Source organism: Glossina fuscipes, unplaced genomic scaffold (genome assembly GCF_014805625.2).
Source record: "Glossina fuscipes isolate IAEA_lab_2018 unplaced genomic scaffold, Yale_Gfus_2 2, whole genome shotgun sequence".
Lineage (NCBI taxonomy): Eukaryota > Metazoa > Arthropoda > Insecta > Diptera > Glossinidae > Glossina > Glossina fuscipes.
In genome coordinates, this window is record NW_023998416.1 from 23084662 (window position 1) to 23102250 (window position 17589).

The window sequence follows — 17589 nt, forward strand, 5'->3', positions numbered from 1 at the left end:
GGCAGACAGGCAATGAGTCAATCGTTGGCACCGCATAGGTGGGTGGGGTGTTATATTATAACACATAGTTGCGGTTAAAGCTTAAATTACATTTATTTTTGCATTTATTTTTTTTTTAATTTTTTTTTTTTATTTGTTTGTTTGTTTATACTTTATCGCCCACTGACAAAAAGACAACAATTGTTTACATTGTTACGTTATATTTATGTTGTTAGTCTTAAATTTTGCAATTTGTAACGAAACAAAAATAAAAAAAGACACAAAACAGTTTAAAAATTAAACTTAGTTTAAGTCGAATTTGTGAAAACCTATTTATCTCTCATTGAAAAAACATTATCTATACAACAATATAAATAACATAAGTTATATATATGTGTATAACATGCATTTATAGGGAATGTTTACCAAACTTCAGGCTTCAGATTCATTCTTATCCGTGAAAATATATCCAATTAATATAAGGAGATAACATGAACTTATAACAACAAAACCGAAAATTTACACAACATCGGCAGCTATCTTCAAACGAACAGAATTTAATATCAAATTGTTTGCATTAGAAGTGAATGAATTTGTTTAAAAAGCTCGCATATTGCGGAGACACGCGTTACGATCATTTGGCTGACTTAAGTTATGGTATATAAGTAACAGGAAAAATACACTTAAGGATTTATGATACCCACTTCGCCAAGCTCGTGTGCTGCTAACGGCGAATGTTGTTCTACAACAATCGGTGTCTTTCCTCTTCCAAAGTTTCAATTACTCTGCCAGTTATGAAAAATTTCAAATCGATATCTGTTGCAATTTGTAGGTACTAGGAAATAGGTAGGTAGGAACTACCTACTGGATTTTCTGATCTATTCCGGTATAAAGGCTTCTGACCAACATTTCCGAATGTTGTAAGTAGCTTGACAAAGTTGACATGCTTTGCAATCTATGGGTGCAGAATTTTAAAAAAAATTTACAATTCCGAATATGACTTATTTAGGCGCCTAACATCATAGGATGGCATAAACCGAAAAATAAACATATATATTGTAGATGAGTTTAACGTTTCAAATCAATTTAGCCATCCTTCTCCGTTTTTCCGCTTGACCCGTAAAATTTGAGCAATATAAAGCTAAAGATTAGCACACATATCCTTACATTAATCTTAAATGCGCGCGTAATCCGTCTACAATCGAAATATATGAAAGACTATAAGCGGATGTAGATCTAAGCATTTGCGGGGAGCGTTCAAAACCGCAGCAAAATAACGGCATCAAGACAGCTCCCAAAAAATATCTGCAACTTACGGCCTATAAATATAATATTAAGCTAAACATATTTCTTAGATTCACCTAAAAAGCTAGTGCTAGAAGGGTTGTTCTCCGCCGACTCACTGATACGCTCCTTATCAATGAAAATATTTCCCAATTTGTTCGGGAATGAAAAAGTCGCTTTAAACCGCCAATTATAGTCTTCTTAGTAGTTTTTATACCATACACGGCTTATGGTGCAGTGGATGTTAAGTTTGTGCAGATGTACGTAATAACCAAAAGTACTTTAGGCAGACCAACCTTCTGCTATGCTAATTGATTCAGAATCATTTTCTCAAGCAATTAATGAATGTCTGTCTCTCTGTCCATTCTCTTCAACCTAGAAATTGTAACTGTGGAAATATTTGTTCTGTTCCCAGGACGAATCCTATTGAAAATGAATTGGATCGGACAGTTCTCGCGGAAAGTCCACACGCAACGGCATGCGTTGAGGAAAACGTTTTATGCAAAAAAATTTGTGATTCTCAAAATTTGTCGGCAAACATCGCTGAGTAACGGTATTTCGGTATATTAAATTGATGCGAAGAATTTGTCTCCAATGGACTGGTCCTTAAAACTCCTTCTTATATAAGCGTTCTTATCAAGACTACGATTTTTTTGTGGCAAAAAAGAGTAATTTTTGAAATTTCATAACAAAAATTGATCTTACATTATAAATCTAATTTTAAAAAAAAAACACACTTTTACTAACACTAAACCTCTCAGACTATACTATATATATATATATAGACACGTTGAAAGTACGAATCTATTATTTAAAAAAAAAAAAAAAACATACGTATGCGACATTTTTTCATTCAATCAAAAGTAATAGGAGCACAAGTGTTATTCGCTTAGTCCATCCTAACTCAAAATTGAAAAAAATTGGATTCTGGAATAAGCTAAAAGCTTGAAAAACATTTCCTACATTTTCCAAAATCACTTCGAGCAAGGCGGCAACGTGTCATACAAATTGATAGGTTGACCTATTTCGTTTTGCCAAAAACCAAAAAACAGTTTGGACACAAAATGAAGCTCGACATGAAGCCGAATCAATTCACTATATGGAACATAATGGCCCGAATTTCCAATTGCCAATCGTTGGTGAAGCAAAATGAAATTACAAGGTGCCATTAAAAGCGAATGCTATACGGCAGCAACGTACACAGAAAGCCGTGACCCAATTTGGATAAAGGAGTACAAAATTTCCCCAAAAACCCGGATTGGCACTATGTAAGACAATGCCTGATGCTTGAAGGGGACTTGAATAATATCTTTTATTACCAGCTGCTCTAACTTGGTCAGACGATTGCTTATGCTCTCTATTATTACCATAGAATGCAATTATAGCTGCAACGGAGATGAAACGTTCACCATTACTAGAAAGGAAACAAGTCCATCGCGACAATGCCAAAACACCAACATCTTTATTCGCTCGGCAAACGAGAGCTTGAATGGGATGTTTTGCTGCCTCCACCGTTTATCTTGGACTTTATGCCGTATAACAAACATTTATTACACTCTGTACAGTGTAAAATGCCGAGCTTTTCGTTTAAAAATCTTACGAAAGATTTCTATAAGGAAAGTCAGAAAAGCTAAACGTCAAAATGGTACGTATGGGTTAAGTTACACAAAAAAATTTGAAAAAAAAAATGCCACGAACTTTTTCCTCAATATATATTAATTATAAAATGGTCTAAAATGCAATATAGTCAGCTGTTAACTCGAAACATTTACTTTTGTTTGGTCGCTTTGTTTGCTTCTTTTTTTTTTTCTTTTAGTAACTTTGGTGACCAAACGCAAACAGTATGAGACCAAAATGAACCATAAATAAATTTCGATTTATCGCCACACAAAAGGCAACAAATTGAAATTATTTATTGATGACTGAAGCATATCTAAATTAGATTTAAACTTTAATCGACGTCACATATGCACACATACTAATAATATAAAGTAAATAAATAAAAGGTAAGAAATTTTTAAAAAAATTAAAAATATCTATAACAATAACAATAAAAAAACCAAAAATAAATTAAGCTGCCGAAGAAAACCAGAATATGAAGCAGAGAGTTAGAAATCGTATACACATCCGGTCTCGAAATTCCACAACGAACGACAAGAATAACATTACATTATAAAGCAAAGCAACGTAAAAAGCAAAAAAAACAAAAAAAGAAACGAAGAAAAGAAAACTTAAACATAAGGTAAGCGGGTGAAAATTATAAGAACCAACGGCGACGAGAAGGTCGAAAGAGAGAAACTTCTTAAAAAAAAAATCAACAGAAACGAATTGAAGGACGGACGACTTAAGGACGCTAAAATATGTTGACGGCTACTACAACTACAATGGCCGTTGCTGGCAACACAAATACGAACGCAACAGCACTTAAAAGAAATCTTAGTGGCTCCATTGTTGATAATGACCATCTTGTCAATAATAATAATGACGATGCTGCTGCCAATGATGACTATGATGATGATACACAGACGCCTGCAATTGCCGCCACCACAATAACAAATGCGAATACAATTCTCGTAGAAAAATCACTGGCGACACTGGAACTTCAATATTTTAAGGCTGTCTCGCTGTATCGACGACGAAATTATGAAAAATGTGTTAAGGTGTGCAATGTTATGTTGCAAGCGGGTCACGAAAATAATGTCCAAATGTTTAACACACCACCGGATGCCGATGAGTATGAAACAGTAGAAGACCTTCAAATCAAACGAACAACAACGCCAGCCGTAACAAACGCTACCAACAATACTGGTGGCGGTGGTGGTGGTGGTGGTGGTGGTGGTGGTGGTGGCTATAGTAAAGGACTGATCAGTAATAACAGTAGCAATCGTTACAGTAGCAATTTGCAACGCATAGCCGTAAGGCAAAGGCAGTGTCAGCAACGAGGCGAACAACGAGTACAACGTAGCAACAATGTTGCAAATGCATCGGTTTCAATTTCCAATACCAACGTCGTCACATCATCAGCAAATTCATGTGCTGTGGATAGCATGCCCACATGGATGATGGAAGGCGTTTGGCAATTAAAAATGCGTGCACTTACGCAACGCGTCTATGTCGATGATTTAGAAACCAATGAAACTGACAACCCTGGTAAGTGCATATGTTTAAGCTCAAATAAATGAAGGAAAGATATGTAATCCGTACAACATACGATGGTATGTGCAAACGCCGCTTGTTACACATTTTGCAGACAAACAATTAATTAGCTTTACGGCAGTTACCCAAGCAAAGATAAACCCGAAATTGAGAATAAATGATTTCATCCGCTTTGCAGAATAATGGATAAAATTGCGTGGAATAGTGAAGCTAATAAACGAGTTATCTCAGTTGGACATTCACTTACAATTGCGTTAATCTAACTGAAAACGAGCGTTTAAGAAGATTTCTCGAACTCATCTCAACGCTTTGGACGATAAGTTAATTTATGTCAATTTTTCTTTATACGCGACAGCATTTACGGTACAATCTTATATTAAGTCTGTGCGAAAGTATGGAACAAGTGGAAGAACTTGAGATAGGTCTACCTTTTATAACACCGACTTAAGCTAGCCTGTCCGTCTGTACGTTTTGTTTTTTTTTGTGTTCAATTTACAGGCAACAATTTTTCATCTAATTCTTAATAGCGCTCGTCCTTTGGTCACAGGACGTCAGTTTAGGCAGGCAGGCAGACGGACAAACGAACGAACTGGCTTAGATAAACAATTAACGGTGGATCTGTCTTAAGCCCTTCTACGTATTGCATATGTCTGCACAAACTTAGTGTAACTTATATCCTTCCAAAGTGAAGGACGAGCTGTAAGGGTATTGCTACAGATCTATAGGTTTCGTTCAAAAAATCTTTCATTTGTTTTAATACGATTTCCTAGCATCCTAGTTGTCGTAACTATGCCCTGAATTAGTCAACGCTCATAACAAATTCTCTTCCATTCTAACAATAGAATCATTTTTTCCATTTTCGTCGGCATCTGGAGTCAACAAAATTCTCGCATAAAGATGGTGAAACAAATTCTTTGCAGATATTCAAATAATCTATAGCGGTTTTCATTGCATCTCCACTGCTGCCACGCTCCTAGCATATCCTAGATCTTATTCTTGGCATATTACTTCATTCAGCCATACCGACCTAAAATCGACGCATTTCTTGTCTTCAATCTTGAAAAAATCTTGATAAAAACGCATTAGTTATCTTCGTCCTGACCTTTATCCGTTCATACTACATGCTGGATAAGTTCGCTTAGTGCAGCATGAAATTGATGAAATGGTTGCTAACTTCAACTTTTAGGTGGATATCTTGGACAATTTCTTCCATGAGTTGAAGGTTAATAACGAATATTTTCAAACTTAGTTGATATTCTATAAACAAATCATACAAATAGACCTGGCCAAAGGCATTGAAAATCTTAATCTGATTAAGAATCTGCATCCTTCATAGTCCACATATTTCTAGCTATTGTCACTTGAGTGTACCGTGGGAACCTGCCTTGAGATAACTAATTTGAACGGCGCCCTATAGCACACAGATCAAATATAACGCCTTAATCAACGCCTACATCATTTAGAGGGCTTCACTATTCTTAAGGTGCAGGAACGAGAGTATAAACCTTTACTTTTTTCACGTCGGGACGAGATCTACTTAACATCTCAATAACTGAAACTCTTACGATTTTCGGATAACGAAATCAGCACAAAATTGCATTAAGTTCCTAATTTTTACGGCAGAGCAAAATCGAAGGGAAAATCCTTGTGAGGCGGAAACACTCGCACCATTTTACAATTATTAGGCGGTCCGGAAATTTGTTGCGGTTTTCCATTGTGAAATAAAGTAATTTTTTTTTCATGTAAGGAAAAATCTTGCTCTTTTGGATGAATTGACATTGTCTGCAATCTCCCGAATCGTTACGAGTCTTTGGGCGGCAATCGTGACCATTACTTGGTCGCCATCAATGGCTTTTTGCCTGCCAGAACATGGTAAAGCTTTCACTAAAAATTTCTAGAACGAAATTTCAGTAACCAATTTTTGCAAATGCGTTCTGCTGCAGCATTAGATCCGTAAGCAGCACATATTTCTCCCTGCAGCTCTTTTGTGAAATAAAAAAGTATAATATGTTACGTGCGCTCGCATTGATCTTCCTCGTCTTAACTATGTGTCACTACTATAACCCAACCGATCATATCGAAAGTGTTTTAGAAGACAAACTTAAACCTGCTCTGCATGACTATGTATGCTCTTAACCCTGCTTATCTGTCCAGTTGCTTGAAAAATGTTATTTTAATATGGTGTCGGGAAAAACGGCAAGAACTTCCCGGATTACCTAATGTTTTGTAAATCTAACAATTTAGGTTGCTTAGCCTATAGCTACAATAATATATAAATCTTCCTCGATCACGTACCCCGTAGATTTTTTCACGGCCGCACGCTTGGCTGCTTACTGCTCCTTAGGTCCGCAATAAACTGATCATCCTAATCACTTGATCGTAAAGACCTCCATTGTGCCGTGACTATGAAGAAAAGCAGCTTTTTTGGAAAGAAAGGTGACTTCTCGCCACACTTTCTTTGCCTTCGCTATGGGAATTTTCTCATTCCCAGCAACCTTTAATTGCTCTATAGGTTAAATTCAAAATACAATCCTATAGTGAAAAAGGAAAGCCATTAGACACTAAATAGCAAAATCAGACTTTAATGGTGGTACGATGGCAAAAAAAGAGTTGACCATCAAATTTTTGCAGGCTCAATACTTTCCAGAAGTTATCTACCACTCTTTAATTTAAATCAGAGCAGATTTCATACAGTAATACGAATACTCGTAAAGATAAAGGTAACGCAAGATTATCGATAATTCACGATCTCAAACATGAAAATCCACAACATTGTAATCTTAAGCCGACTTACATACATACATACGCTGCGTTTATATTGTACGAAGAATTTGTAACTGAAAAGCGATTCTAATGTAAACTTATGACCGTAAATATCACTTAGAGCAGTGTTAACTTTAAGAATTTATGATGGAAATCATCAAAATATGATAAAAAAAAAAGCATAAGATAAATGAAAAAAAAAAAAAAAACGAAGAAATCTTTGAACAAAAGAATAAAAGGCTTGTGAATAAATTGTTAAAGTTACGATGTAAATTCTTTTCTTGTGTACTCTTGACCACAGCAGCAGAAAACCGCAAAATGACATGATGGTCTTACAAATACACAATCATATATATATATACAGCTAAATAATATAAGATAGCGTAAGATATGAGCATACAAAAGCACACACACACACATTCGTATGCAGTAACAGCAAACGTAATCTTAAAGCACATTTCTTTTTTTTTTTTTCTTTTTTTTTCTTTTTTTTTTTTAATTATGATGATCAACATAAACCTTAACCTTAAAAAGAATTTAATCCAATATTATGACCGACATTCCATGCCTGCATGCATTACAACAACAAAATACACTAAACACTGCTTTTGACCACATTACAACAACCGCCGCCCAACATAATAGTTGGTTGTTATGTAGCTCAGCAGTTCGGGGTGTAGAGGTTTACGTACGAACATAAATTTGTAATATATTCACGCATACATGCACATATACACACACATGTATACATTGGCAAAATAAATGCAGTTTTCAAGACCTTTCTTCTGCTTCGTTACTTACCACTGCTGCCAATGCATTAAATTCTGCTCTCTGTGCACAATGGTGTACTGCCCACATTCCATTGTGTTCAATCACCTTGAGTGTGGAGTGGATAACTATTTTGTTGTTATTATTGCAGTTATGTTGAATTTTCTTCTTTTTTTTTTTTTTTTGAGCGAATTTCTTCCTTTTTTTTTTTTTGAATTTTCGTTGTTTTTACGATTACACCAGCCACAGGATAGTAAGCTATTAGGTTTATTGTTAAGTTTGTAACGTCAAGAGTTAAGCACACTTACGTTGTAAATTCATTTTTCCCTCGCTCCGAAAACTTGTCTATTGTCTGCTCAATTAACTCCGGCTTTAACTAAATATTCAATTAACCGAAAAGATGACTGATGAAAATTTCCTTAGTTATTGTTGAACTCAACTTCACTCTAACCTTAAAAGCTGTAAATAAGAAGTGAACCTTGAAAATTAGTAATAACATTATAGCTAGACGAGGTTGACCGTACACTACAATGCCTATCGTTCACTCGTTTAGTTAATAATACATCAGAAATTACACATTATTTTTTTTCGAAAGCGTACTTTTCATAAAAGGTCGCATATCGGAGGATGGCCAAGATATCATATGACATGATCCAAATTTATCAAATTTAATTTACTTCCCAAAAATTTTGCCATTAAACTGAAAATTATACTTTCTCTCCATATAAGGTCTTGCTTATAGTCGTCATATGTATGTTAGGTTCTAAAAAATAGACCTATATGATCCAAATTCCCAAGTACTATTGTTCCTAAATTGCTAATATGGACCAATTTTCATCATAAAATAAGACATATTAAATCCTTTTCTGAAAAGGTTATTGTTCATGCGAAATCTTATATGGAGTGGGTTTCAAGAGATAGACCCATTCATTTTTACGTCAAATTACACCCATGAACCAATTTTAGTTAGGGTTTTTTGCTCTACATTTCAAGAGAATGGGGTATGGGTATAGCCTCAAATTGGGTAAGGTTGTGTTCTATGTCAATTTACTGTAATGAACCGATTTACACCATGAAATATTGAATATTATACCTTTTTAACGTGCAAAGATTCCATTTTCATAGGAACGGTTTTATAAGAGGGGGTTAAAAATGTTGGCCGAGTCGAATAAAATTCTTCTTACTAATTTAGGATAGCAAACTGCTATTACTCAGCGATTTTTGAAGAGAAATTTCAAGTTACTTCCTTATGACGACTTTTCGGTCGATATCGTTTAAGAAAATGATTCTGAAACCATCGGTATAACAAAAGAACTGTCTACTTTAAGCCTGCCGTAGATCCACACAAACTTAATATACCCCTTACAACTAGTGGTGTAGCATTGTTTTCTATTTGATTTTCCTAAACGAAGAAATGAACCTAGTGTGCCCTGGGAAGCCAAACGGAATATAAAATGCTACCGTGACGTATATAAAAGTTAGGTAGATTACCGAACGTATCCCTTTACTCAATTTTCCTTCGTATCCTTTTTACCAACTCTTTTATCCCTTTGCAAGCGATGCTCTTTTTCTTTGTAATGTGTCTTGAAATAGCCGAAGACTTAACTAAAGAGAAGAAAGGAAGAGAGCGTCACGTGTTAAAGTCTGACCAATGCTTCGATAGACCTCCAAGTGAGAATTTAGTTAGATTGATCCGTGAAACTGAAAATTCAAAATATTGACATTGCTTTCCCATAGTCAAGAAACAGCTTTCTCTCTCTCTCTATCTCTCTCCGAGCATATCGGCAAGTACAGGCGAGCATGAACTGACCGACACCCTCACCGAAGTAAATTCTTATTTAGTATAGAAAAAATTAGTTTTTCATGAATCGAGTTGAATTTTTTAATAATCTTTCATTATTGAATTATGGATTTAGAAGAAAGATTAGTTCATTCACATTGTGCAGACCATGCGCATATTTTCTCGTTAGCGAAACTTTGAAATGCTGTAAAATTCACTGCTATAAGCCTTTATGAACTATAATATAAGTCTACAACAAAAGACTTAAGTAAAAAACAATATTCTCATTTCATGTCAGTTAACGAAGAAATCGAATTTGAACGCATCGCTACCGCGGCTAGACCGAATACTTCAATTAACCAAGCTTTTGTTCCACGTCCCAGTAGTAGCGTACTAAGAGCTGCGCAAAGCGCAAAGATCGACTTAAATGAAAATGTGGGAATGAAAGCGAATACCGCCGGAGAGCAAATTCGTAATATGACAACAAATTTAATAACCAGGCCACTGTCAGGCATGGTAAAGTAACAATGCAATTAATTTTTCTTTTAAGAAAGCTTTATTTAACTCTTAAACTATACTTGTAGACACGTCCTGGCAGTAGGTGCCTGAGCCAATCTGGTACTTCGTTCGATAGCCGGCCATCATCGCGATGTGGTAGTGCTTCTCGTATCAGAGCAACCTCGGCGGCTGCTTTTTTCGTTGGTGATAACACTTCTGTCTTGTATCAGGCTTCGCGTCTAAATCCCACCATTTACGCTGAACGCAAAGTTTTAGTTAAAGCTCTTTTTCAATTCCTCTATTATCACGAGAGCGACGTTCCGAAGGCTTACTCGCTTGCCGAGGCTGTTATGGAATCTATGCATAAGAGAAAGAACGGCTCTTCAATTTCGATTCGCTCATTGATGAATTGTGACGAATGGTGGTGGCAACAACAAATGGGTCGTTGTTTATTGGCTATGCATTATACTCGTAAAGCAGAAACCCATCTTCATCATTCATTAAATTTATTTCCGCATCCCGATACTTATTTACTGTTATCAAGAGTTTACCAGCGTTTAAAACAACCGCAACGTGCTATGGATTTAATACAAAAAGCAGTGGATCGGCATCCATTTGATATTAGTTTCCGCTTGGAGCAGGGTCGTCTATTAGATTATATGGGAAAACAAGAGGAAGGCGTGCAAATGTATCGTTTAATATCACGTTTAAATCCTATAAATGTTGAGGCCTTAGCCTGCATAGCATTAAATTACTTCTATGATAATAACCCAGAAATGGCTCTAATGTATTATAGGTAAGTATTTCATGCTAGCACTACATACATATTATATAAATTTGACCACATAACTTTTCTTGAGTAATAGCCCTATATAGAATTTTCCTTTCAAATTTCCAAGCGTTACTACAAGAATGCCTGTGCCAAAGGAATGTCTGCCGAGAACTTGCGGCCCAAAGTCTTGTCTGTTGACTTCTAGTCCTTCTAATTCCATTGATGGGTTCTTTGGAAGGTCTTTGTATTCATTTAAAAGCTTTCCCAAGAAAAATATCTAAATATAGCTTTATCAAGATGATATTTGAGTAGACGTGCTTCTCTCAATGCTTCTATCAAGAAAGTCAAAGTATACAACGGGACATTTTTTTTTATCCCTTACCTTTCAATCAAATAGCATAGGTAGTAATCGTCTTATTCCGCGCAATCTTTGATTGGGGTTTGTATGCAATAATTTACTTCTATTCAGCACTTTATCATATCGCCCCAAAAATTCGTCAAGGAGTCCTCTTATCACAATCTTTCAATTCTTCACTTATAGCCATAATTATTATTATCGTCCGTTGGCATTGTCGTAGGCTAAGAAACACGAACATTGATAAACGCACTAGGTTCATTTATTCATTAGATCAAAAAAAAATAATTACAATTTCACATCCCTACGTAATAAAATGATTCTGATGTAATTGCCTTATGCTTTGAATTCCGTTGAGAAGAGTTGTACCTTTTTTTAAAACCATCACCGAAGGATGAGCGGTATATGCATTTTGTCAAAACTTTTGTAACGTCCAGAATGAAGCATCAGAGATTCCACATAGTATATGTATTCTTGATGAGTATCAAATTTAAGCATGTCCGTCTGTCCGTTTGTGTAATGCGTGTTGTAAACATTCTCCTGAGCGTAAAAATGAATTTATCCTCTTCAAATTTGGCAGAAACATTGCACCCAGGTTGGTATTGGAAATGGGTCAAATCGGTCCAAAGACTCGACTCCAGCACCACCTAAACTGAGAACAACTCTGTTTTTCCAAAGGAATGAAAACTTGGTTTGTTGCTCATTACTCGTAAACTACAGCAAAGATTTGATCGCATATTCGTTGGGCGATTTTGTACCATTTGTGCACAAAAGTGGAAAAAATTGACCACGCCTCCTTGATATTATAGTATATCAAAATTTACTTGTTTTTTCGATAGGTTTATAACACGCAGAAATAAACCCTTCAAAATTCCCATAAAGTTTGCAAATTCTTGGCCAGTTTCAAATTCCTGTCTGTCCATCTGTCTTTTTGCGCAACTTGTAGTATTTCTCCCGTTAGCGAAAATGAAGATATCACCTACAAATTTGCAAAAGAATTTGGAATTGACTTGAACTTTTCAATGGACACCCACAAGGCCTGCAACGTCCACATATCTATACGACAAAAACTTTTATTTTGAAAATAGAAAGAAACAGCTGCGCCCACTCCATATTATAGAGCATGAAAATTTTGTAGCTTTACTTTCTTTGTCGTTTTTAAGGTAACGGTGATGGGTATGAAAAATTCGGACCCGACCGAATTTCATTTTCGTACTTGCTGTTTTTTTTTTTTTAACTAAATATATAATTTTAGACGAATTCTCTCGTTGGGCATCCACTCGGCTGAACTATATTGTAATATTGCTTTGTGCTGTTTGTATGGCGGTCAGATTGATTTGGTATTGCCATGTTTTCAAAGGGCTTTAGCTTCTGCTGAGACTGCTGATCAAAAAGCTGATATCTGGTATAATTTAAGCTTTGTAGCCATAGTAAGTATATGAATTTACTTACGAATTAAAAGTGTAGGTTTATTTTTAAAAACTATGTTTTTTCAGACCACTGGCGATTTTCATTTAGCTAAACGTTGCTTAAAATTGTGCCTAACTTCAGACGCACAGAATGGTGCAGCCCTTAACAATTTAGCTGTGCTGACTGCTCAAATGGGCGACATATTAAAAGCTAAATCTTACCTGACCGCGGCAAAGGAAAGTCTACATAATTCCCAAGAAATTGAGAATAATTTGAAATATATGGAAGAACATTATAAACTATAGAAAAAATGTAAAATGTTTTTAACGAAGTCATCCCTTTTCGTTTTCGACGACGGTGACAATCCGATATATTTTTGGGCTATTCAATTTGGCTCTGCACTTAATCCACCATAGAGAGCATTATTAGTATGCATGTGTGCCGTTTGCAAGGATGGGAATCTTAAATTCTTAAGAAGGACTTAAAAAGAACACCTTTTTTATGCCCTCCAAATATAGTTAGTCAACTAAAATGGCCCTGTATAGTGCGTGTTGGCTTGCATAGATGAAAAGCCTCAAAAGGCTAATCTAGAGCGACCAAATCCCGCAGTGCGCTCCACTTCCAGGAATTTTCGTTCGAGGGAATTTAAGAGTCCGGCTTTAATGTACGCTTTTATTCACCTTCAAGTAAATCAGACTCTGACTCTGAAGTCAGAAATTTGCTGCATAACTATGTTTCTCTCTTACTCTATTTGATTTCTCTTTTGTTCATTCAATTGTTCTTGCCATTACATTCGACCCGATCAGCTATCGTTTACATTGCTATAATTCAATGCTATAGTTCAATAATAAAGTGTCGTCTTTCGCCAAGGAAACCTTTATGGATACTTCAATCACTTTACGCAACTCGAGTATAATCACACAGTGGTAATTAGAAAGTAAGAGTTTGTCGCCTCTGAACAGGTGAATAAATGTTTTAAGTGCGCAACTTGTCGTTGTGTGCCGAACTTGAACATGAGATTCGGCAATGCAATACGCGTACGCTGCAGTGCAACAGTTCAATGAATATTTTCACTTTTTTTTTTTATATAGTTCGTTATTCACTATACCCGCTTTCACCAATCCCCAGTACCCAGATTAGCTTTAACTTAACTTCGGCTGCGTTATTCTTTGTTTCAATTTTTAAAAATCGCTCTTTATTTTCTTCTTTGAGACTGAGATTGAGAAAGTGAATTGAGGAACTGCACCGGGTTGGTGGAGCTTTGATTTTAAGAATATACGATAGCTTGCAGTTTATTAACTGCTTCATAGATATACGAACATTTTCCTTCCCTAAACAAATGAAACAACCCTATTCAATGCGAATGAGTTACCAAATCTTGGTTACGTAGCAAATTTTTGTGCAATGCTTCTAAGCTGCCGTGTGGTCTTTGCGGTTAGGACTGCCAGCTGTCAGAATGAAGGCCCAGGTTCGACTCCTGGTGCGGCAGACCGAGCACCAAATTGTACTTTGCTTTCGACATAGTTTCCCGTTCGGATGAAAGCATACTGGTCTACTACGTCCTAAGGAGTATCATTGTTTGGTACAAAGAGGATTGATCCCTCACCTAAACATGTCTTGCAACGTTTAAAAATAAAACTAAATGTCGCTTCATGCATTTTTTACACAATTATATTTACAACTGCCCGTTTATCTTATTTATATATATTTGATTCTTCAAAATGTTTTTTTTTTTTGCGATTGTGTCTTTTTTTTTTATTTTATTTTCCAAGCCAAAGGAAATGATAATATAATAGCTAGATGTTTAGTGTATAGTTTAGTTCACTTCTAGTTCACTTAATTCTTCTACTTGTTGTCAGACGACTTCAACTTTTTACATAGAGTTCACTTCGTTATCGAGAATTGGATTATTACACTTTACAGTATTGTTACAAGCCCCTGTACTTTCGTTATTCCATTTTCTCAAGCCGAAACTCCTCGCCCTACTATCAATAAATTTAGAAGCATTTTTCCTAACTGCTTTCGTTGGCACAGTCGAATGTTGCTATGTTTTTTCATTACCTATAAATCAATTTTTCTTGGCATCCAAATATTCTGCAAATATAAAAGATGATTTCAAGCTGCTCTGTTTGGATCATTTTACAAGTACTTGCTTATGCCAATAATTATTACACGTTGACACCGTAGATAACTAGTACTCTCACTAACGATGCCGTGTTTTTTTTTCTTAAAGATTCCTATAGAATAAAAAATGTCGCTTTAACAAACGAATCGCCCCATAACTCTATATCACTACTTACATCATAATTTCCAGCTAGACGACCTCTCTTTCTGGACAATCTCACAATGTATTATGTCGCTGTATTCCGCTAAGGAAAAAAAAAAATTTATAAATATTTAATATTTTTACATAATTATTCAGATAACATATTTTGGGACGAGTTAGATTATTTTCTGCAAAGATCTCAAAGCATTTTTACACCCACCACCGAAAGATAGGAGCTTATTCATTTTATCGAAACTTGTGCAACGCTCCAAAAGCAACCTCAGGGACCACATGAAGTGGAAATATTCTCGATCAGCATCAAAATTCGATATCCGTCTGTCCATCTCTCCGTCTGCCGTAAAAATTCTCCTGGCCGTAAAAAAGGACCTATTGGCTATAATGTTGACAGAAACATTGCCACTTGTGCACAAAGGTTGGCAATGAAAATGCACCGAAGCTGTAGAAGAACTACTAAGAAAGTACTACAGTAAACTGAAAACGCTTCTGATTTTAAAACCCAAATAAAATTGATCTTTTGCTCGTTGCTACACGCAAACTACAGCAGATATAAAAATATTCACTTGCATTCTATGGGGCATTGTACAGTATCTGAAGAAAAGGGTTAAAAAACGACTCTAGCTGGAACTTTTGAAAGGAAACAAAAAGGAGCTAGCAAAAGCAACCAAATAAAAGAAATATAACTTGCCTAGATTTCCTAATCTGCTATATAAGTCAAACAATTGCGTTCTTACAATATATAAAAGCAAATTAAATGAAAGAGTGGCTGCTCCAAATCTAAAGCATAAATAAATAAAAGCAATAAAAAAGTTTCACCCGAATCTGTTGAATTTTATAATAGTACAAAAATTTGAAGTTCATATGGCCAATCAAATGGCCAGAAATTATACAGTAAAAGCTAGTTCTCGTAGATGGCATCTGCAAATATTTTGGAATGTTTTAGAGTTGGCTGCTATAAGTGGATAATGGATCCTTTACAACGAAACGATACGAATAAAAATTCAACAATCCAATATATAAATGCAAAACACAAAATTTTACCAGAACCTGAAGACCTACAAAGGTCAGCCTCAATATCATCAAATGGAAACAAAAACATAAAGCACTTTTGCCTTGTTTCCCAAATGCAGTAAGTTGTCTTTATTATTTAATATTTACTAATATCATATTATATAACAACTATTAACAACAAAAATTAATTTGAAATAAATTAATTAACACATTAATTATTCTTTCACAAAGCAGGCATCTTGACCGCTTTCGGGCAGTAGAGATATATGCTAAGTTTCAGTTTTTCTGGTGTTAAAAGAAGTAGGAAGCAATCAACAGCAAGATACGTAGCTAAGCCTTATGATGTTTGTGAACTCTTCGAAGAACTTGTAACTGAGAAATGACAAAGATTTGTTTCTTTGGTTATTAGCCCCTCTCAACATGGGTTTATTGTATAAAATAATATATTTTTACGCTAACCTTAGTCATCAGAATATTGATTTTATTATTTTGATTCTAATATCGCAGGTTCAGCTAAAATCTTTGAGCAAAAGCAAAATCTTTCCGTATGAATTTCATTAGAAAAGTATCCCCCTTTTGTTGCAATGATGTGTTTTATTTAGTTTTAAGTAAATTTGCTTAATTTACCAGACATGAAGTAAGCGCATCTTTGCTATCTTTGTTCTAATCTATCAGTATCTATCAGGAAAACTTGCTCTTACGGTGCAAAGTGCCTCCCTACAATAAATTTAAATAGCTTAACCATAAATTTGTGTATGCATGTCTTACCTCTGAAATGTGTTTCATCTTCTGAGGCAAGATCAATTCATTTGCAGATGATTGCTATTATTGTGCCTTTGGAGGCGGTGGTGTAATCTCAGCCGATGGATATTTTTTAACGAAAAGCCAACGTTTCTCTATCGCACATAGCGAGGGTATTCACCCATCTGTAAAACACATATATCTGCCGCTAAATCTTGAGGTTCGTTAATCCTTAGTTGCTGTTTTGAATAATATTTGCCTTTGCTCTTATTTCTTAGACACTTTTTCAATGTAGCCTTTGAGTAATCCCTCCTGTATTTAAATCCGTTCTTGCCTGCTACTTTTAAAATTAATTTATTTCGGCCTCAAAATTCATTTTATTATAGGTGGACATTCGTCAGTTAAGCAGAGCTGCCAACATTAAACAATATTTTCCCCTAATGTATGAACCAAAAAGGGTAAAGCAAATTTGCTACTAATAGTGTGCATATAGTAAGAATGATTAGAAATTCAAAACGATTATTGAAATTGAAGTAATTTCAAAAATATATTATAAATATAATTTAAATAGCAAGAATAATAAACAAGAAACACAATTTGTTGTGCTCGCTACTTACTTCTTACTACTTTGTTCTAGATTTGCCAGTTAAAATCGCACAATGCAATTGAATTAAATTATTGTAGCTTTAATCTTGATAAGCTGCAGAAAATAACATAAATATAAATAAAGACATTAAAAATAGTAGTTAAATCACTTACGTTTATTTCGTTTACGTTCATATTTTTGG

The 17589-nt window shown here is 35.2% G+C and overlaps 1 protein-coding gene and 1 long non-coding RNA gene across 2 annotated transcripts; one reads left to right on the forward strand and one right to left on the reverse strand.

Annotated features, from left to right (window-relative positions):
• Window positions 1-3647: 3647 nt before the first annotated feature.
• On the forward strand, window positions 3648-13112 carry LOC119633545 (tetratricopeptide repeat protein 8). Its single transcript, XM_038027150.1, has 5 exons — window positions 3648-4413; window positions 10029-10246; window positions 10315-11024; window positions 12611-12785; window positions 12852-13112. Exons 1-5 carry the CDS (start codon window positions 3648-3650, stop codon window positions 13068-13070), a joined length of 2088 nt encoding a protein of 695 aa, XP_037883078.1. The 3' UTR covers window positions 13071-13112.
• A 3234-nt stretch (window positions 13113-16346) lies between these two features.
• LOC119633853 lies at window positions 16347-17205 on the reverse strand. The gene is made up of 3 exons (XR_005246898.1): window positions 16829-17205; window positions 16520-16777; window positions 16347-16432 (listed from the first exon to the last, which is right to left on the reverse strand). It is a non-coding gene; the product is annotated as an uncharacterized LOC119633853 (long non-coding RNA).
• Window positions 17206-17589: the final 384 nt, after the last annotated feature.